Source organism: Manis pentadactyla, chromosome 5 (genome assembly GCF_030020395.1).
Source record: "Manis pentadactyla isolate mManPen7 chromosome 5, mManPen7.hap1, whole genome shotgun sequence".
NCBI lineage: Eukaryota > Metazoa > Chordata > Mammalia > Pholidota > Manidae > Manis > Manis pentadactyla.
Window position 1 is genome coordinate 170873915 of NC_080023.1, and position 21838 is coordinate 170895752.

A 21838-nucleotide genomic window follows, 5' to 3' on the forward strand; every position below is an offset into this window, starting at 1 on the left:
AACATTTTCTGTTTAGGCAGAGCTGATAATTAGATCATGATAATCAATTCTAACATTCTTTGAAAATCTGTAACATGATGTGTACCATCTTTACTCTTGTCAGGTCAGCTGACGAACATCACTGCATGCCAACATGTGCCAGGCAGTGTGCCAGGTTTGGGGCTATCCAGTTGCCTAAGAAACAGTTACACCTCTTCAGACCACCATTTCCTTCTATGGAAAGGGTGATTATGATACAATAGAGTTTTTCAAACTTCAGATTGTGACAACTAGTGGATTAGAAAATCATTTAGTGGGTCAGAGCCAACATTAAGAAAACAGCAAACCAAACAGAATAGAAAATACTAGCACATGTTACATGCTGTAAGCACAGTATTAGTTTGTGAATTCTTTGTTTCACATGTATGCGTGTATATCAGGTTAAGATGTAAAAGCATATACTTGCTGTAGGCATGTTAGAACACTAGTGCAATGAGTACCTTCCAACAAATTACCATGAAGGGAAACTGTAGCGGCCTCTACGAGCTCTGTTCACTCTCTGATTTCCTGATATAATGTCAGACAGAAAAAATGTGTTTGGTTTCTCTCTGTGGCATACCATCTTTGCTACCAGAGCCTGCTTTCTACTGAGGAAACTTTCCAAACCCGCCTTGTACCTTTACACAGACATGCTACTCAATTTCACTAAGGGGTAAATCTTGGGAAAATCCTCCTTTGTTTGAGCGGACATTGTGACTTTACTACTTGGAACCACAGCAGACATCTGAAAACCGCAAGGGGCCGAGCCTGTGAACCAATACAGAGAGGGCACTGGGGCCTGACCCATCCTGGGGCAATGAAGGATGAGCTGACCTAACCCCCTGTCTCCAGAAGTCTTATTATGTACAAGCAAGACTACATTCTCCTCATTAACTAAGCATTATTGATCTTTTTGAAATTGTTGCAGCCAAGGATCCTAAATGATGTACTCCCTGAACTCACCATGTGGAAGACCATTTGCTCTATTTCATAATTCTCCATTTCTAAATTTCTGGCAATTTAGAAAATATGCTGTTTTATTTAGCATCATTATTACAGACTGCCTATATCATCCTGTACCCTGACAGCAGCCCCTAAGGCAGGCAGGATCTTTCTTTCATAGATGTCTTCACAAGGTTTGGAAATGACTGAGTGTAACCAGGTTTGGCAACTGATGGATCTTGATCCAGTTCTGGCACTAATTTAGTTGTGTGCCTTGGGCAAGTAACTTAACTTCTCTGAGTCCTGGTTTCCTCATCTGTTGAATGGCAATAAAACATCTACCTTGTTACATTGTTGAAAGAATCAAAACAGATCAGGTATGCAAAATGTGTACCGTACAGCTTTGGAATCATGACTTTTTAAAACTGGGCAGTTGTGCATATTTGACTCCACCACCTAACTAGCAAATGGTAGAATCCAGACTCATACCTGGGTCACCCGGGCTCCTAAAACTTGTACATCAGTTCTGCTGCTGCAGACATTTCATGTCAGATTCATACAGCTCATAAAAATCACTGTTAAAGCTGGAAACTTTCCTTACTCTGTAACAATGTATAATTTAAGATAGACTTTCCCTCTGTCCTGACAAAGTCTTCTGGCTGCATAGTTTTCTTTATTTGTTGAAATGGCATAGCCTTGTGGTGAGCAAAACAAAATAGAAAGCACAGTTTATAATTCTAATGTTGGAATTAGGTGACTCTATTTTTTTATTTTTTCACTTGAGATTAACTTGGTATTTTCAATTTTGCACGTACTAACATTCTTGAATAGCACTTCCTCTAACTGATATTTAATTTTGCATGGTTGCAATCTTATAGCTCAAGTTTCAACTAATTGGTGAACACATAACATTGGGTTTTCATGATGGGCAATTCCTGTTTAGTGGTGTAGCTTGGAGTAAGTGGTTTCTCTAAAGCTTTCATTTTTTCATCTCTGAAAGGTAAAGAGATAGGAATTCCCTTGTAAGTCTGGATGTTTCAGTGAGATGGTTGCTTCAAAATGCTTTTATCACAGAATTTGACCTACTACATAGCATACAAAAGAAGAAGAAGAAGAAGAAGAAAATATGAAGGGATTCACGTCATTAGAAACCACCCAGGAATGGGGACATCTGGCTTCACAGAGAACTTGGCACTTGAAGGTGAAGTCAATTTTTGCAAAACAGCTCAGGGAAAGATACAGGCAGAGGAATACTGGGAAGCAGATGGCATCTGCCCAGGTCATATGCTAGCCATTGAGACTGGACAGATTCAAGGGAACAGTGGAAAACATAGTTGGAAAAGTAGACAGGGGAAGGCTTGTGGACACCCCTGAATGTCAGACTAAGAAATGGAGCTTGTGGGCATGGACGTTTAAACTCTGTTTGTAAAACAATTTTATAACTCAGTACCTTTTTAATTTTTTTAGCCCAAGTTGCCTTTGGTTATTTGACTTAAAAATTAGATTTAGCTGTGCTATCTCTGGGAGTTTGGTTTAGGACTATGGAAGGGAAAAAAGATTAAAATGTGTAGTAGTAAGGAGAAAATGCACGACTACGGCCACATTTCCTTTTTCTCAAAAGCTAAGCATGTCACATGGCTTATCTCATTGAATTTTCCCAAGTGTGAAGAATGGGAAAATGTGCTCAGTACTATCATCATTCCCATTTTACAGATGAAGAAACTGAGCCCCAGAGAGGTTAAGTAACTTGCCCAACGTCCCACAGCCAGTAGGAGACAGAGGCAGAGTTGAAATTCAGGCTACTTAATCGCCATACTTATGCTTTCATTCCCTACTTTATACCATGCGGAAAAGGGTCCTGGAGATCTGGGTTCTTTAATTCCCGTTCTGCCCCTAAACAGCAGTGGCAGGATGCAGTTACTGCTGAGCTGAGGAGGCCTGTGGATTTAACAGGTGGGCCTTTTGTGGCTGCTGTTGATGTTAGGCGGGCACGAAGGGGTCAGTTTTGCACAGGCTGAGGTTGAGATGCTCCGCGAACGTTCAAATGGAGACGTTGAAATTCAAATGGACGTGCTGAAAATCAAGCAGACACGTAGAAGAAGCAACAGGAAAGCTACGTGTCAGGGTCCAGCTAGGCTAGAGACAGAAATTTGGGGCATGTCCGCAGATAGTTCTATGTAACCCCTTGGGACTGGAGAAGCCCTCCATGGAAGGAAGTACAGTCAGAGAAGATGGCTGAGAGCTGACCTCTGGGGAGTGACCACATTTAGAGGGTAAGATCTGGCAGAGAAGATTAACCAGCAGCGGCCAGGGCGATGGGGGCAGCTGGAGCCCGGGTGACGATGACGTTTCAAGAAGGAAGGGGTGGCCGCTGTCGGATGTGACGACAGGCCAGTACGAAAAGGACTGAGACTTACGGATTTGGCAGGTGCGGGGAGGGGTGGCGGAGTGGGGGGTGAGGCGTGGTGGCAACTTCGACAAGAGCAGTTTTTGTGGAGGACAAAAGCCTGAATGGAGTGTGTGCAAAAGAGAACAGAGAGGAGAAAGCAAAGACACTGAGTATTTCTCTTAGTATCTGTAGCCTGAGTGAAAACGAGAATCAGTGCATTTATCAACCTCTCTTAGACAAACATGCCTCTTACAGACGATGCTTTGAAGACTAGGACCATTGATTTATCTTTTAAATGCTTTGCACAACGTTGGCGTTTACATAACAATTGCAGAATTTAATGAAAGTTTTCAACGAAAAGGCATATTTTTGCTTAAATCTTCTGAATCTGTGCTTGGTAACACTGAAGCAACCCTCCCTACCCATCTCACAAAGACACTTCTGGAAGTACCAGTTGACAATAGAATTTTTTTTTTTTTAACTAGTGGAAGTCAAATTTTGATTATGTCACCAATATTTCTGCATTGAGTTTCTTAAAAGTGTATCTGATAGCTCTGGTTCAATTGCTGGGGGGAGAGAAAAATAAAAACTAAAAAAACTCAGTCCTGCCAACAAGTTGGTTTATGTGAACTGCAGCTCAGTGAAACCTTTCAGGCATATAATTTATCTTTTCTTTGGCCCGTGTCATAAATGCTTCATTTGTTCATGAATTCTGGCCTTGTTTTAATTATGCTATGCTCTGAATGTAGTTTTATAAGGCACAAAAATAAGATTGTGGTTCTGAAAACACAGAAGATTTGTGTGTTTCCCCCAGAATGAAATGGTGGCATCTTTTTCCCAATTCACATCTCTGTGAGTTTGTAGCTGGAATGCCGATTCAGTAAGAGGCAAGCAGTGAAATGGGGAAAGGTTTGTGTGGCTGGGAGAGAGGGCCAGCTGACAGGCAGAGCCCAAAACATAATTTGCCCTAAGAATTCTGAATCAATACATTGACAGCCATTTATGCCTAACGTGGTACTCCCACCAAGAAAGCCATTGATTGAGAAGTTGTATTCATGTTACTGTCTGAGGACTGGATTCTCTCATTACACTTACAGAACAATTGATGCCCCTACCCCCCAGTACAACTGTGAAGCCAGGCATCAGATGAGAAACCTTAACAATCAAAGGGCTGTTTTTTGTTAAAAATCTTTGCAGATATATATATCTGAATATCCACAAGTTCACAGACTGAAGAAAAAAATGAATGGCTATTTCATAACGTTTCCCTGTTTTATATGCCTATAGTGCAAAGTGGGCACTCAATAATTCAAATTCCAATGATCTACCAATCAAGAAAATGGAAATTTACAGTGTAACAAAAACAGATGCAAATTTCACTGGTGACTGTAAGGAAGCTAACTCACTTATTCCAAAAGGAAGATTAGTTACAATTTTGGAGTCTTCTGAGAGGTTGCTCTAACTTCAAAATATCACCTGTGGGCTTGACCGTATTAGACACCTGCCGTGCTCCCAACACAAGTCCCTCTCTTCGGAATCACATCTCATTATGGAACTCATTCCACTCAAATTGAGGGACTGTCCCTAAGAGACTTCCATAAGAAAGAGACTGAGTTGATAAATCACAACTCTAAAACTTTTCTTAGAATAGGAATAGATTGTGTTAGGGTTTTACAGTTAAATACATTCAAGGGTTGGTTATCAGATGCTGAACTGGTTTGCTTAGTTAGGATGGGGATTTGGATGAGTCACCAGACACAAAGATGGGCAGAGCCCAGTCCTTCGCTCTGGTCCCATAAATAACTCAAACTGCTCTTAACTTAGGCAATGGGCTGGCTTTGAATGCCCATGCAAATCAAACATGTGACTATTTAAAAATCACAACCTCAGTATGACCAATACTGAGAATTCAACAAGAGTTTTTTTTCCCCCACTCAGAATAAAGTAGTAAATAGTTTCTCAAATATTCATGAATATTAATGACCCATTTATAGCCCCAAGACAAATAACTTGCAGGCTCCAGGTTTATACATTTGATGGAATGTTCCCTGGGCCAGTCAGGCTAATTCTCCTTGTATCTGGGCACCTTCTCCAACACCCAGTCTACCCCAGTAGAGCACTTGGCACACTGCATAATAATTGTGGGGTTTTGTACCCCTTTTCTTGCTGGACTGCACACTCTCTGAGGCCAGGGACTCTGTCCTGTCCACTGGCCTTGCCTCACCTTTACCTGGCAGTGTCACTCCCTGTAAAACATCTGGTGCCTGGATGCATTTCAAGACTTATTGTGAATTATGCAGAAAGCTATTCAATTGCCTCCTGAGGTGATACATTTGGGGAAGTGGCATTTAAAGGACATTTTTTTGAACTTTTAAAAGAAGATTTGAAAATCAATTCTTAGAGTACAATTTTACAGAAACAGCAAGAATGCTGATAGTAAGAGTTTAAACACATGAGCCTTTCTACCTTTTCCCAATTTTCACTGTTGAGAATTTTCAGCTGGTATAATATTTATGATATAATTCTTGATACCACCTGGGATACATTAAAACTGCAGATTAATGATACTCATTTTCCTCCATGAGAATAATATATGTACAGAGCTGGAAATATTGTTCAATAAATGACCACCAGTATTATTATTAGCAAACTGGCAGTGCAATTGTTGTTATTAAGGCAAATATATTGACAGCCACAACACGAGACCATGTAATAAAAAATTGAGCCCATCTAATTTTTCCCTGGTTCTCACTTCAACTAGAGGCACTTGACTTTATTCCCAAATTTTGAAAACCACTGTTCTTTAAAGCTCAACAACTAAGGTTACAAATGTCTTACACTACAATGTGTCAACTTGTATTTCCTTCTTCATTCAAGAAGTTCTGTACCAGAAATACAAACTTTCTCAAGGTTAAAAGCAAACACCCTTTTTAAAATCAAAGAACTTGCCTTTCTTTGCACAGGAAATAAAAGCAACTGATTTGGGATACTTCTTTTAAAAAAAATCTAGTTTTTACAAAGGTTTTACTCCAGTTTGTTGGGAAATAATTAGTACATAAAAGAGTACTAAAAGCTCTTTTATACTTTACCCACACTTCAACACCAAAGACAGAGATCAATCCAGGCTATGAAAAGTAGGAAATGTAATGTGTTAACAAAAGCCTTTAAACATACTTTCCGGAAATGGAGCTACTGACGCTGGGTAGGGTACCTGTGTCTTCAGGAACCATTTTTATCTGCTAAATGCCTTTCCCTCCAGACTCTGTTGATCGTAAATATGACCTGTCTTTCTCTACCTTTGATAAATAGAAGGACGGATTCATCTGCATGTACCTCACCTCCTCTTTGCGTTTACATAAAACAGATGCCACAGCTGTTATTGTTCTTCAACAGATGTTTTTGCCCACAGAAACATGGGAGATGCTGTGTGTGCTGTTTGTTCTAGAGGGGTCGACGGCTTGATACCTTGTCAGGGCCCCTGGGTGACTGTAGGGCCGTGTGTGCGTGTGTGTGACTGCTCACCCCACCCGTGCCCCATCCCCGGAGCTGGCAGCAAGAGCAAAGTGGGGTGTCCTTGTTCAGTACTTACCCTCTCTGCAGGGACATCCTGGGGCTGCCTCGATAATCCAGGGACTTTGTGAGCCAGGTCTGGATGCTCTGCGCTCCTGGCTTCCTGGTGGCTGTCACCTGGCGCCTCTTCCCGTCCCTTGTCCAGTTTGAAGAGTTTGTCAAAAAAGCCAGAGTCCTTAGGCTTGGAGGGGGCTGCTCCCCCTGACTCGGGGGCCAGAGGCGCTGCTTCCCAGGTGGCCCTGAAGGCTTGGTCTGCGGCCTGGGCGGGCCCCGGGCTTTTATCGGGGCCGGGCCCCTGAGCAGCTGCTGCTGGAAGTCCGCGGCTCTCACTCGGCTCTTTGTTCCCCGGGGCTTTACTGGAGCTGACATCAAGCTTCCCTGGTCCGGCGGATGAATCCGTGGCTTGGTCTCCGGTACGTCCTGGTACAGGCCGAGAGAGTGTCAAGAAAAAGCGAGATTTAGCAGCTGGTGCCTCGGCTTTGGCCTCTTTCCCAAGGTTCTTTCCGTTGGCATCGGCAACAGCGCTTATCTCCATTGTCTTGCGGGAAGAAGTGGCTGCATTATCCTCCTTGATGCTTATTCCCAAATCGACTGCAAACACAAACACGAACAGTGGTTATTCCACCAGGCGAGGAAATGCAAGGATGGGTGATGGACGCCAAACCTTTCATAAACAAAGGCCCTAATGCCAGCTGGGACTCGGTGGTCCTCCGGTCACTCTGTAAAGCAGGAGCCAGTCATCTAGATGACCTCTGAGCCCGCTTTTCTTGGGATAAAGGAGCAGAAGGTTAGCGAGAAGGAGGCCAGCTGTTGGAAAACACACACCAGGCACTGTGCTGGTGACACTCATGTGAAGTATCCTCTATCATCACAGGCACCCTGTGAGAAGCAAACTGTCAGGACGTCCACTGGGAGGCAGGACAGTGGCTGGGAGCCAGGGTTCTAGAGCCAGAACAAGGTTTCTCAGCTTTGGGACTATTGGCATTTGGGGAGAGATTATTCTTGTTAAGGGGTGGAGCGTCCCCCTTATGCACTGCAGGGTTTAGCAGCATCCCTGACTCTACCCATTAGATGCCAGGAGTTCCCCACGATGTGACAACCCAAAAAGTCTCCAGATATTGCTAAGTGGCCCATGGGGGACAAAAATCACTCAAGTTTGAGAACCAGTGAGATAGACTGTCTATTTAAATTTGAGTTGCTTCACTTTTCTGGGTCTCAATTTTCTGATAAAATTTAGCAAAGAGTAGAGCCTTTGCTCATAATTTTGTTATGCTAATTCCATGAGGTAATATGCAAAAAGCACCCAGAACCATGCCTGGAATTTAGTAAGTGCTCACTAAAGATCGTGAATGTTAGCTACCGTCATCATTCATGTGAGAAAACTGATAGCCAGAGATATTGACCCACCTTTCCACGCAGCCCAGTAAGCTGGTTAAGTAGCAGAGTCTGGTTATGGGCAGAAATCTGGTGCCAAAGTTCACGCTTTCTCTACTTGAACACCTAGATTAGCATAGGCTGTAAGAATACTAGATTTTTAAAGTAATACTCAAAAAGTTTCCCATTTGAAGGCTGGCAGAACAGATGTCCACACAGGAAGGCAAATCAGGCCCCAGGCCCGCCTGGAATCAGTGGGGTGGCGTTAGCTGTCCAAGGCTACATGTGGATACAGGCTGGGCCTCCTCCAGGGAAGGGCACTCTTCCCAGCACTCACCTGCTTCTGCTTTGACCTCTGCATTGACCTACCTGAACTGCTTTCTTTTCTAAGTCCCTTTTATGAAGCAGTGCAATATTTGGGAAAAAAGATATGCCACAAATTTTGGAACCACAATTAAAGGTCAGGGCTCTCTAGTGATTAGCTGTGTGACCCAGGGTAAGTCATAAAAATCTTTGAACTTCCTTACAATAAAATGGAAATAATAGTAGCTCCCTTGCAGGTTCATTGTTTAAAGGAGAAGCTCCTTCAAAGGATCTGGCACACTGCCTTTTCCCAAACAGGTGCTTAATAATTGACAGATACCATGATTATTTTTAAGGTTTGTCCATTCCTTTGCCAAACACTGCATTTTGCTTATACATTTGTAGTCAGCCACTCCTTAATAATCTGTTTGCAGGGAGACAGACAGAAAGAGAAAGGGGAAAACTGGGGTTTCTTTTGGTCTGATATGGCTTATATTGCTAATAAAAACGAGTGAGAAACACACACAACATCCATCAGCAGTTGTTTTTCCCAAACTCCTGTATCTCCCAGTGTTTAGAGTCAGGAATAAACACAAAGGAGAGAAAGCTCGCTGGATTCCTGTGCAGAATGACCGCCTCCTCATTAAGCATCGAGGAGAGGAGAAGAAACAGTACAGAATCCAGGGACAAGCACTAGGCTTCCCTCCTAAACTTGGACTTCAGGGGAGTCAGCCTGGACAAACATGGGAGATACCTTCTAGGCAAATATTATCCTGAGGGAGGGAGGGAATGGGGATAAGGAAGGGCAGATGGGTGGTCAGGATTCTAAGGAAGCAAGTGAGGCAGCCCAGGTATCAGGGCGGATGTCAATGAATCCTGGGATGGTCCAGGCCAGGAGGAGAGGAGACTGTTGACAAATAGGGAGATGCAGCGGTTCAGAACAAGGAAGGGCTTTTTCCAAATGCAGAGAGTATCGACTGATCTCTTTCAGTCTCTTTCCTCTCTTCCTTATTATTCTCTGCCTGGGAACCAAAGGAACTAGTAGTAAGAGTGCTACAGTCAGAGACAAGTCTTTGAAAAAAAAATCTGCCCATGAATAGACTTTTTTTTTTAAGTGCCAATATATTGCTTTGATAAAGGATTCATTTCCTACATCCAGGTCTCTAGGTTACGCTTAGAGATTACAGCAGATGCAAAGCACAGCTCTTGACAGCAGAGAATGGGTGAAGTGTTTTTAACAACTTGTAAGAACCAGGACTTCTTAGATGGGGCATTGCATGACCTTGAAGCTCTGCCCCCCCAAACTTGACGAGTGCCTACTCAAGTCCATCATTTGGAGCTTCGATTTCCCTTGCTAAAATGCTTGCCTTTGAGAGCAAATTACCTAAGCTAAACTAATAAACATAAATTCTATGCCTTTGAACAACCTAAGAGTCACACTTTTTGTGCTTGGGTTGGCGAACCTGTTGGGGATACATTTGGAACCAGTGGTCTTGACCGTCATATCACATCATGTTTGCCTGAGAACCAACATGGCTGAAAGCAGAACCGAGAGGTCCAGGGAGCAGATGCCCAGTGATAGCATTTGGACCAGCTGTGTTGGAAAGAATTTCAGGGAATCGGTCAGTGCCTATGTCACTTGTCAAGGAGTAGCAATCAATCCTCTCCTCGGGGAGTTGTCTCCAGGCCCTTCAAGTCTATCTAGGAGGCATTTAGTATGGAAGGAAGAAGGACGAAAAGAATGAAAAAAAAAAAGGAAATGAGTTCTGGGAACTAGATAGAAATTAAAAAACCAGGCACCAACACCTTGTCCTCTCAGTAAAAGCAAAGGAAAAATATTCACTTTGGGAAAGAGAACACAGTCATTTGAGACTTCAGATAAACAAGCAAAACAAAATATATTCTAAAACATATACACACACGAATTCAATTCTATGTGAATGAATAGGAAGACAACCTATTGGAGTTATAGGTTTATACTCTTGAAAAGATGAGGCTCATTTGCACATCTTCCTCATGTTACGGAGGAAAGAACAAAAAGATTTTTCTAGACAGCTGGAACTAAGCTTTCAGTTCCTATGAAAAATATTGGGAGAAGCCACCTTAAATCTGGTTTCAATAAAAATTTTTCTCACAAAGGAAACAAACAGATTTTTACTTTCCATGACCAAAAATGTGTAAGACTTTAAGAAAGATAAAAAGAAATCAAGTAAGAATGCAAAAGACAGCTCCCAAATATTTAGGAGTTGAAAATCTTGATCTCCTTAATTCAGAAAAGATATTTTGTACTGTGTGTGTGTGTGTGTGTGTGTGTTTTAAAGAAAGTCATTTAATCTTTGTGATTGAGTGATTGGGAACTTATTTCCAGTGGCATCTTAGTGTAATTGTTAAGAACTTAAATTGTGGATCAGAAGACCTGGGTTTAACTCCACAATATGAAATACAGATGGTTCCTGACTTATGATGCTTCAACTTAATGATTTTTTGACTTTGTGATGGTGCTAAACTGATATACATTTAGAAGAAACCGTACTTGAAATATGTGGTCCATCCCTCTCTCCTGCTGGGGGCAGGGCAGCGACCCGCGGCTTCCAGGCAGACACACGACCACAAGGACGGACAGCCGATACCCCGATCACCATCCTGTCCAGACAATCTTACTGTTTTTCATCTTCAATACAGTATTCAATAACTCACATGAGATTGTCCCCATTTTATTATCAAATAAGCTCTGTGATAGATGATTTTGCCCTACTGCCGACTAATGTAAGTGTTCTGATGATGTTTAAGATGAGCTAAGCTAAGCTCTGATGTCCAGTGGGTTAGGTGCATTAAATGAATTTTTGCCTTATAATTTCAACCTATTATGGTTTGTTGGGACATAGCCCCATCATAAGTCAAGAACGATCTGTCTTCGTGATGTAGGAAATTTCATTTATGTCTCAGTCTTCAATTTTCTGATCAAATGGGTGAGAAAATAGTGCCTTCTGCAAAGGGTGATTGTGAGCATTAAATGCAGTTCTCCCTACAAGGTGCTAATCACAGGCTGGTATGTGGTGGACACTTGATAAATATTGTTTTTTGTTATATTTATATATTACTACTACAACTGATATTTTATATTCCTAAAAATGAGTCATAAGGAAGGCAATCATTCCAATGATTTAACCTACAAGGCTCCGTGTTCTGGAAAGACTTTTAAAAATAGTAATGATATGAATTAATTTACCTTAAAAAAATCTAATATCTGGGCCAGAGAATTTTCCAGAATGCTTATCATTTTTCTAAGTACAAAGAATCTTTAGTCAAGACAGTCTGCTTCATCAGACCTCTATTGTATGTTTAAAGAACACACACACACACACACACACACACACACACACACATTTGTGTTACAACATTCACCACTCCTGAGGAAGGACGGATCGACTTTTGCTTTGCCTTTTTCATGGGCCAAAGCTAAAAGTTTCACTTGGTTCAGTGGTAAACACAATAATCTGTTAACATTCACTGAAGGCTTCCCAAGCGACAGGCATTACAACAAATGCTGTATATAGTAAGAAGCATGTTAGTTCTGTATCACAGCAAATCTGTAAGTTAGGTACCATCATCCCTTCCAAGTTACGGGGAGGAAAACTGAAACTCCGAGAAGTCAAGTCACTTTTCTAACATCACCCTGCTCATAAATGGTGGAGTCTGGAGCTGAGCCCACGTTTGTCAGATTCCAAAGCTCCAACTCCTGACGTGGGGTAGATGCAAGGGCAGGAGAGAGGGACAGAGGAAAGAAACAAAGCAGAGTTTGGTTAACAGAATTTGTGGATCTTGATGAAAAAGAAATGCATAAGAGAAAAAAGCCTGTGTTTTCTCACATCTAGGAAGCATTGGTATGTGACTTTCTGTGTGTTTTCTTTAAATAAAAATTAGATCTTGTCGTTCGTCTGCATAAAACTACCCAAAAAGGACCTCGTCACAATGAGGATCAAGTCCAAACCTTACCATGGGCTACGTCCCGGAGAACCTCAGCTCATGCAGAATGCTTCTCAGCTCTCAACACACCAACCTGCATCCTACTCGGATCCCCTGGCACTGGTTGCTCCTTCCTTGGGGATGCTTCCCCTAAGCTCTTCCCTTGTCATCTCGCAGGCCCCAGGCCAGGCCTTTGTTGACCATCCTCTAGGAAATAATCCCTCCTCCTCATCCCCATTCATGCCTTGGGTTCTGCAGAGCATGGCGTGGTCTCTGAAATATTTACTCGTTTCCTCCAACTAGAATGGAGGCCCCAGGTGGACCATGAGTTGGTCTGTTTTGATGCATCTCCAGTGCCCCCAGCAGTGCCTGGTGTTCAATAGGGTTAAGTCTGGGCTCGTGGAAAGGCAGCCCAGCCTGGGGCACAGCAAGCACTCATCGACCACGTGGGTAATAGCAGTGAGAACAGCAAGCTTTGTCATAAATGGTGGGGGCAGAGGTGGAGTTCTTTTCTTCTAAAAATTCATTGTCCAAATCCTCCTAGTCCTTAAGGTTCAAGAAGGAAGCATAATTGCCATCTTATTTTATTCACAAGCAAAATGTCCACTTCTAACAGGTACTCCTCACTGGCACATCCCTTCTTGTGCAACGCTGCCCTGTGTGTCAACACCCTGATTCACCAGGATAAAGGATCAAGTGGAAATAGAGTCCGCCCTCATTGCAAAGGGAGATCGCAAACCTTGCAGAAGATACAAAAGTTATCAGAGTCACGTAAAGTAACGGCTCAGATCCCACACATGGCTATTCCCAGGTGAGGATCCAGGAGAGTTAAAGGAGCTCACCAATGAAGAAGAGAAAAATCGATGGGAAAGTAGATTAGGACATGCTAAGTTCCTCAAAAGAGCGTTATATCTGAATACCAAAAGGATTATGACAGGCCCTTGGGAAAACTGATGGAGACCTCAGAAGGTTTTGCAAAAATGACCCTTCTACAAGGCTTTCTGCGTTGTGAAAATGCATTTGTTGTGCTCAAGGTCTTGAAATAAGGATTCATGTGGCAGATGCTTATGCTTGAAGGAAGATGTTAGATTTGAAACTATCATTGAGTGATCAGGTTTCATGCTTTCCATCTCAATATTAAAAAGCCACGATGTCTTTGCCATGAAATTCTAGCATAAATGAAAGAAAGGAATAGGTTTGGGGGGCATGTGGAAAGAGTTCTTGATATCAGCTTGATACACACATCTGAACATTGAGATGACAAGGCTGGGTTCAAATGTTACGTAGGCAGAATAGGTGCCCGCCTACCTGGTGCGCTCATGAAAGCATCCTCTAAGGTCAGTGGCAATTGTCCCTCACTACAGGACAAGACTGTACTAATGACCCTCATGATTGCCACTCTCCACTTTACCCACATATTTCTTATCATTCATAGGCCTACAAAAGTGTAGAATTCAAAAACAAAATCAGCTTTGCTCCAACATGGGCAAATATTGTCATTCAAAGATACATAGGATGTTTGATGTTGGTTCTTGTTTTTTTTTTCTGTTTGATAATAATACACATTTAATATGATTAATGTTACCCAAACGATTAATCTCTCAATCCTTTTCTCTCCCTGCCTCTACCTTTTATCCTCATTGCCATGTAACTAACAGCCACAGTTCAGCACGGCTGCAAACATTGTCCAAGCTCACACAAGCACATGCAAGCTTTCTGGGTCCACCCACACAGAGCTTGTATTTGTCCTTGTTGGTTTTAATGACACTTGCATCATATTAGGTACAGGTTTTGATTGCTTTTATATATTATTGCTATAGATTGAATGTTTGCATCCCCACAACATTCATATGCTGATATTCTGACCTCCACAGTGATGGTGTGAGGAGGTGTGGCCTTTGGGAGGTAATTAGGTCAGGAGGGTGGAGCCCTCATGGATGGGAATAGCACCCTCATAAAAGAGACCCCAGAGAGCTGTTTCCTTCTTTCTACCACATGAGGACACAATGACGAGACAACCTCCTATGACTGGGGACGAAGGCCCTAACCGGAGAAGTCTGCCAGCACCTTGACCTTAGACTTCTCACCCCAGAACTCTGAGAAGTAAATGGCTGGTGTTAAAGCCCCCTGTCCACAGTGTTTTTATTAGACCATCCTGAGTGGACTAAGACAACCAGAGTTATCCCTCCTGGTCAGTATACCCAAATCTAAATTTTTAATAGCTGCATAATATTCCTTAATATGGATATACTAAAAGATATTTAAGCCATTGCCCAATCAATGAACATTTGCACAGCTCCCAAAGAGTTTTTTTCCATTTCCATTACAAACAATGCTAGGATAAATGTCCACATTCAAAATTCCTAAACTAGTGCTTTATTTCTACAGAATAGAGGCACAGATGTAGGGTTGTTTTTCCCAAATTAATGAGCATTTACTATTAAAAATCAACACTTCCCTGAAAAAGTTCTAGAGATTCACATTTCCGAACACAGTGTGATACAGTGTCTCTCCTCCCTCCCCTGAATGTGGCAACGACGTGAAGAAGCAAGGACATTGGTGAGATATACAATATAATGCACCTTTTAAATGGTAAAACATGTACAGGGAAGGTCATATATCATTCCGTTAGTGCCCTCAGCTGTTAGCACACAGAGGGTAAGCTTTGGACATGGCAGGTGGGGGTAGGACGAATTTATGCCACATAGAACACTGCTGATGAGTGACAGTTTTTAGCTTGGAACTCCAGGGCACTGAGAATAGTTAGCCAGAAAGTACTTTGGTACAAGGGGCTCAGGGAAGAAGGATGGGGGAAAGCAGTCAAAACAAGAAGGCACTATATTCTCCAGAGTAGACACAAATGATTAATGAGCACATCAAAAGATGCTTAACATCATCAGTCAGCAGGGAAAGACCATCAAAACCACAACACGAAGCCACTTCACACCCGCTAGGATGGCCCTAATCAAACAGACACAGTCACCAACATTGGTGAGCATGTGGAGAAATCGGAACCCTCACACCTTGTTGGTGGGAATGTAAACTGGTGCCAGTTGCTTGGGAAAGCAATTTAGCAGCCCCTCCAAACGTTATGCACAGAGTCACTATATGATCCAGTAATTCCATTCCTAGGTATATAACAAAGAGAATGAAAACTACGTCCACACAAAAACTCGTACACAAATGCAAACACCAGCTTTATTCATAATAGCTAAAAAGTAGAAACATCGCAAGTGTTCATCAGATGATGAGTGGAAAAATTAAATATCATACAATGGAGTTTTAGCCATAAAAAAGAATGAAATAGTGATGTGTGCTACAACATAGGTGAACCTTGAAAATACGCTAAGTGGAAGGAGCCAGACACAGAACGCCACATATTGTATGACTCTGATTACAGGAAATGTCCAGAAAGGCGAATCCATAGACACAGAAAGTAGAAGAGTGGTGGCCAGGGGCTGGCAGGGCAGGGGTGGGGAGGGGGTGAGAGAGAAAGCAAACTGCTCAACCGTCTCCTTTCTGGGTGACAAAACTATTCTGGAATTAGGTAGCGGGGATGGCCGTACCACCTTTTGAAGACACCAAAAAGTACTGAATTGTATCTTTTTCCAAAAGTGAATTTTATGATATGTGCATTACATGTCAATTTGGGAAAAGATATTCTACAAACAAACATCAACACAGGCCTGAGACACCAACACAAAACCTGCGCAAACAGTTCACAGCAGGGAACTATAACTGGTCAACCTCGTGAGTTGTAAACTTCAAGAGAAATAAAATTCCAATGAGACCTAGCTTTCCAGTTACCAAACTGGTAAAAAGGGAGACATGCAGTGACTGCGGTGGGGGGAGAGCAGGAGAAACAGCTGCATATCCTGTTGGCAGGCGCATCACCGCCAATGTCTTTGAAGGAGAACTTACAATACATACCAAGGGTTAGAAATTCACCAACTCGGTGAGCTCTCGTTTCTACTTCTAGAAGGTTATTCTTGACATATAACTGCACAGCGGCACAAAGGTATGGAACATACACACTGCTGGACTCCTGCTATTGTGGCAGAGGACCGGAAGTGATCTAACCCCATGTCCACAGGGGCCTGGTCTCCTGGCATCTGTCCATACAGTGAACTACGCCACAGGCAGGGGCACTCTCCAAGACCTATGGTGAGAAAAAGCCGTGTCCAGCTGTATGGATGGTGTGCTCCCATTGGTTTAAAAAAAAATGGTGTTGAGAATACTTGGAATACTTCTGGCCACAAGAGATGGTAGGGTGTTTGCCTCTAAGGAAGGAAATTTGGGGACAGAGGTGAGGAGCAGAGTTTGGGTGGGGAGGTTTAAGAAAAAATCAAAGGCAAGGAGAGGTCTAAAAGGCATCGAAGGCTGACTGAAGGCACAGTTCATTCATCTCCCGTTTGCCTGGGGCCACCCAAGGGTGGGGGCAGGCTCACTACCAAGCATGGGCCACATGGGCTGCATCTTGCAGGGAGCAACAAGACCCTGGGGGCACCTCCAGAGTCCAGAATCTGACCCTCTGCTCAGCAAGCTCAGAACATTGACCTATTAGGTCACCTGGGGTCACTGTACCTCTCAGAGGTCATTTTAAAAAGGACTCATGAATTAACCCCACAGGCAGCTTTAAAGGGGACAGGATGGCTGGTGACGTCCCACCCACATGGTCCCTCTCTGTGGGAAACACACAGGAGCACATTCCCAAGGACAGGACGCCTGGGCAGCCCAGGGGCCAAGCAAGCCCACTCAGAGTTGGCTATAGATTTCAATGCTGATGGTAATGATGACCATGAAAAAAGATAAAAACAAGCAAGCTATCTTTGAGAGATGTGGAGGGAGAAAAACACAATGAATCTGAGGTTGCCTGTGAGGCCTGCTGATGAGACCAGCACGGTGTTTGTCCAGCTGAAAGTTTAGATTTTTTTTGAATTGGGAAACTTCATTTGAAAATACTAAAATCAGGCTTTCACTGAAATACCTTATTATCTACTGAGGAATTCCCACAGGGCAGCCACGTCTGCACAGGGGGAATCCAGTTCCACGTAATGTCACCATCTCCTAGAGCCCCACACCAGGTACCAGTTGCAGCGTCCTTGTGCCTAGGCAGTGCCAGAATCTTCTGGAGGGCTTGTGAGAGTTTAAGGCGCACCCCTTGAATTTAGGAGGCCTGGGCTGCGGCGCTGGAATCTGCAGGGCTAACTAGTCCGAGGTGAAGGGATGCTGCTGGTCTGGGAGAGGCCCCTTCCCTGTCACCCATCACAGCTCTCTGCCTGCAGGTGGAGCCGGACTCTGCTTAGATGTTCCATCTCTGAGCCTTGGAAATATTTGGTCTTTGAGGTAAATGCTTTGCACATATCCGAGCTCACCCACTATTATGTTGCTTTCATTGTTAAACTTCCAAAAACTTGTAGGGCCCCTTACCATTTCTTTGGTCTCGCTGATTTATTATTTATACTTTTGTTAAATGAGAGTGTTGGCAGGTTTTGAAACAAATGTCCCCTCCTTAGACTGAAACTGGGGTGTGTTTATTCCATTTTAAGGTCTGGTTAAAAGGTACTCTGGGGAAGAGACATGAGATAACACGCAGTTGTCACAAGACAGTACTGTTTCCCTTTATTCTGTTTTTCACGTTTTCCCTTGGTCTCTCCCTGGCTGTCCTGTTCTTCCCTTTAAGAGAGGGACAGGTGGATATTGCTCACGTTCTTGAAACCATGCTGATTTTGTATACTTAGGAGTGTGCTGCTTTCTTCTCAGTACAGAAAGGCGGGGAGCGGGTTGTGTTTCTCAACAGCAGCTGTGCGGATGTTAATGAAATCAGACTGCACGCTCCTGGAACAAAAAGTTGTGTCCAGAGTGTTGGCCATAATTTGGGACAAAAAAGACCTCAAAGAATTTAAAACAGGAATGTCCCTGTTTTATTTTTGAAAAATGTGAATTAGCAATGTTTTATTTCAGTGCATTCCAAATGCCTGTCGACATAAGGAGCTTTAAAAATACTTATGCCCAGGGAAACTCGAGAAAGACTTATGCCTGAGTCCTACCCTGTGGAATTTCTGATTTAATTATTTCAGGAGGGGGTGGGGCAAGTACCGGAATTTTTAAAAAATTCCCCAGGTAATACTAAATGTGCATTCAAAACTGGGAGCCACTATTTGCAGTAGTCTACAAAATTTTAATGGCCCTCATTTACTGTTGCAGGCACCAAATAAAGGGATTTGCAAGTAGTATCTTATTTTCTCTTCATCACACCCTGAGGTGAAGTGCAATCCCTCATTTCAGCTCGCACAGCTGCTAAGAGGTGGAGTGAGGCCTCAAATCCAAGTGGTTTGTGCAAAAAAACACTTAATCTACCCTCCTTATTATACAGCTTCCCTCCTGAAGAAACTGAAATGCAAAAGATAAAACATATATATCAGAATATTTATTGCAACATTGTTTGGAGGGAAAAAAATGAATGTCCAACATCAGGGCAATAACTGAATGAGTCATAGCATATCGACACCTTACAATACTCTGTAATTGGTAAAAAAAAAAAAAAAAGTGAATTAAAGACACACCAGTTGAACTGGAGGCATTTGCAAATGTTTGTGCAGCTCAGGGATTTGTCCTGCGCTGAGACGGCTGGAATGTTCGGGGACTAGAGAGGCATCTCTCACTCCCTTGCCACATGGCTTCTTCGTGTGACTAGCCTGGGCTCCCTCCCAGCATGGCAGGCTCAGAGCAGCTGGGCTTCTGCATGGTGGACAGCTTCCCCCAGAGCCGGGGCTGCAAGAGACGAAGGCGGCGGCTGCCAGGCTTTTTAGGGCTTCGCCTGGGGTGTGTCACCCCTTCCACTAGTAGTATTGCTTATATTAAGGCCAGTCCCATTCAAGAGGAGAATGCCACACAGGGGTGTGAATACTGGGAGGCGTATGGATTCTTTGGGGAGGGGACAGGGGTGTGCATATCTGGAGGCTGTCTACCATAATAGTGTGACAGAGAAGATAATTTTATCCACGAGAAATTCCCCACTACGTTTTCCGGTGAGAAAAAGCGCTAGGAGTTTGAGGAGATTAGATTTCCCAGGGATTCTTGCATCCTCCCTGGGAGACAGAGGGGCCCTAAGGAGCCGGTAGGCCCTCTGGAGAGCCGGTCTGGAGAACGTTCTGTAACTACCTTCTGTTCAGAGGCGATGCCATGCGCAGGAAGGGAAGGAGCAAAGGAGGAAGGGCAAGGCCTGCCCGGACGGGTGTGTAGCAGGGCTTCCGCATACAGAGCTGAGGGTTCAGAGCTTGTGAGGCGAGAAATTGACAGCCAGAGGACAGGAGGGGAGTTCAGGGAATGAGCTAGGCCCCTTTTATGTCTTTTGAAAGGCCTGAGTAGAGATCTGTGCTACTTTGGGTTGCTCGGCTGGAACTCCTTGCCATCCACCCTGGCAGACGCTGGCGACCGCCTCTCCACCAGCCACTCCACTCCGGCCCTGCATTCTTTGCTTGCTGCCCACACAGATGCTTGGCTTCCCAGCATCCCGTGCAGCTAGTGGTGCCAAGGGACCCAGCTCTGCTGGTGAGACTTAAGGTGACGCCTACTTAGGGGCAAGGGCTTCTGGAAAAGATCGTACTTTCTTCCAAAAGAGCATCGACTTAGGGTTATAATCCTTGCAGCTGCCACATTGGGATCCAGAACCTCCCTCATCAGCCTCATTTTCTAGATCCTGAGTGATCGCTGGTCTGAGATTCCACCATTAATTCATTCAACCATTTCCAAGCCCTTTGTGTACCTTGGGCTTCTATCCAAGCTCTGGAACTATTGCATCAATGAAGGACGGCAAATGCTCTGTTCTCAGGGGATTTTATCTGAGGGGGAGAAACAGATTTACAAAGCAGGGATGAATGGTGGATGCTGAAAGGACGCATCTATTAGCTCCCCTCCCAGCCACACATGTTGGGTCTCATATTTTTCACCGTATCAGGTAGCTGTGAGTTTTGGCACTGGGTCTCCCCCGACACTTTGCCCAGGCATCACTATTAGCCTCTTTCGTGGCATTAGAACCTGGGCAGGAGCACTTTGCTCAAGGAAGAATTTTCATCCAAAAAGATGATTCCACTTGTTTTTTTTTAAAAAAAGCAAAATTCTTCCTTTTTATGAACAATTGACCAGGAACAAAAAGGGAAGATATTTACTTTTTAAGAAACTTCTAATCCAAGTGAACTAGAGACAGTTTTGCATTTCTGAAAAATGATGTACTCAGGCAGATAAATCACGCATGAGGTCCTGCCATCCATCGGCAGCGAGGACTGAACACTTTCCTTAAAGAGGGAAATAATGTTATAAATTTGATAGACAGGAATCAGAGGAGGAGAAAAATGAGGCACTTTCATTTCCCTGAAGATCAGTGAGGTTTTAGCCGTACATACACAGGTGGGAAAACCCGGTCAGGTAATTTGACAGGAGGCCGTTGACAAAGGACACACATGGTAACGGACTCTGAGCGTAGCTTCCTCTGTCTCTGCAATTTTGTCACGTTAAGTCTGTGCCAGCCACTGTTCTTACAGTTCCCCTACAAGGTTTAGGTTATGATTCTTCCCGTTTCACAGACGAGTCTCTGAGAACCCAAAGTCCCTTGCCAAGGTTAGGTAGGCAGCGAGTGACAGAGACAGGACTAAGCCCAGGTCTGTACCGCTCCAAAGCCTGAGTGTGTTCCTATTGCTGCTCGAGCGAATCACCGTTTCTGTGCCTTAAAACAATATGAATATATTATCTTACAGTTCTGAAGGTCAAAAGCCAACAACTGGTCTAGTTCTGGAAACTCTAGGGCAGAACCTGCTTCCTGGCATTTTCCAGCTTCTAGAGGCACCTGCACTCTCTGCCCACAGGCTCTCCTCCCCTTCAAGGCCAGCGCTGCAGCCTCCTGAAGTCTGGCTCTCCGTGACGTCTGTGCCTATTCTCGCATTCCTCTGGCTCCGACCCTCCTGCCGCCCTCTTATAAGGACCCCTGTCATGATATTGGGTTCACCCAGGTAACCCAAGGTCATCTCCCCATCTCAAGATCCTTAACTTGATCATATCTGCGCAGTCTCTTTGGCCATGGCAGGTGACGTGCCCCAGGTTCTGGAGGTTAGGATGTGGGCGTCTGGTAGCGCCACTGTTCTGTGCACCACAGGCACTCAGTTATTTACTCTGAGCTTAATAAATCAATAAATAGTATAAATAAGTTTCATTTCTTAGGGCATGCATCCCCAAAGGGGCAACACTGCCCCAGATGGCACAAAAACGTCCCGGGGGACT

The 21838-nt window shown here is 43.7% G+C and overlaps 1 protein-coding gene across 8 annotated transcripts in view; it reads right to left on the reverse strand.

Moving 5' to 3' along the window:
* The window catches only part of BCAS1 (brain enriched myelin associated protein 1), a 97011-nt gene that overhangs the window by 55525 nt on the left and 19648 nt on the right, over nucleotides 1-21838 (reverse strand). For all 8 annotated transcript variants that reach the window (XM_036901928.2, XM_036901930.2, XM_036901927.2 and 5 more), the window contains exon 4: nucleotides 6939-7510. In XM_036901928.2, the coding sequence (XP_036757823.2) occupies nucleotides 6939-7510 (572 nt within the window). The remainder of the gene's footprint in view (nucleotides 1-6938; nucleotides 7511-21838) is intronic.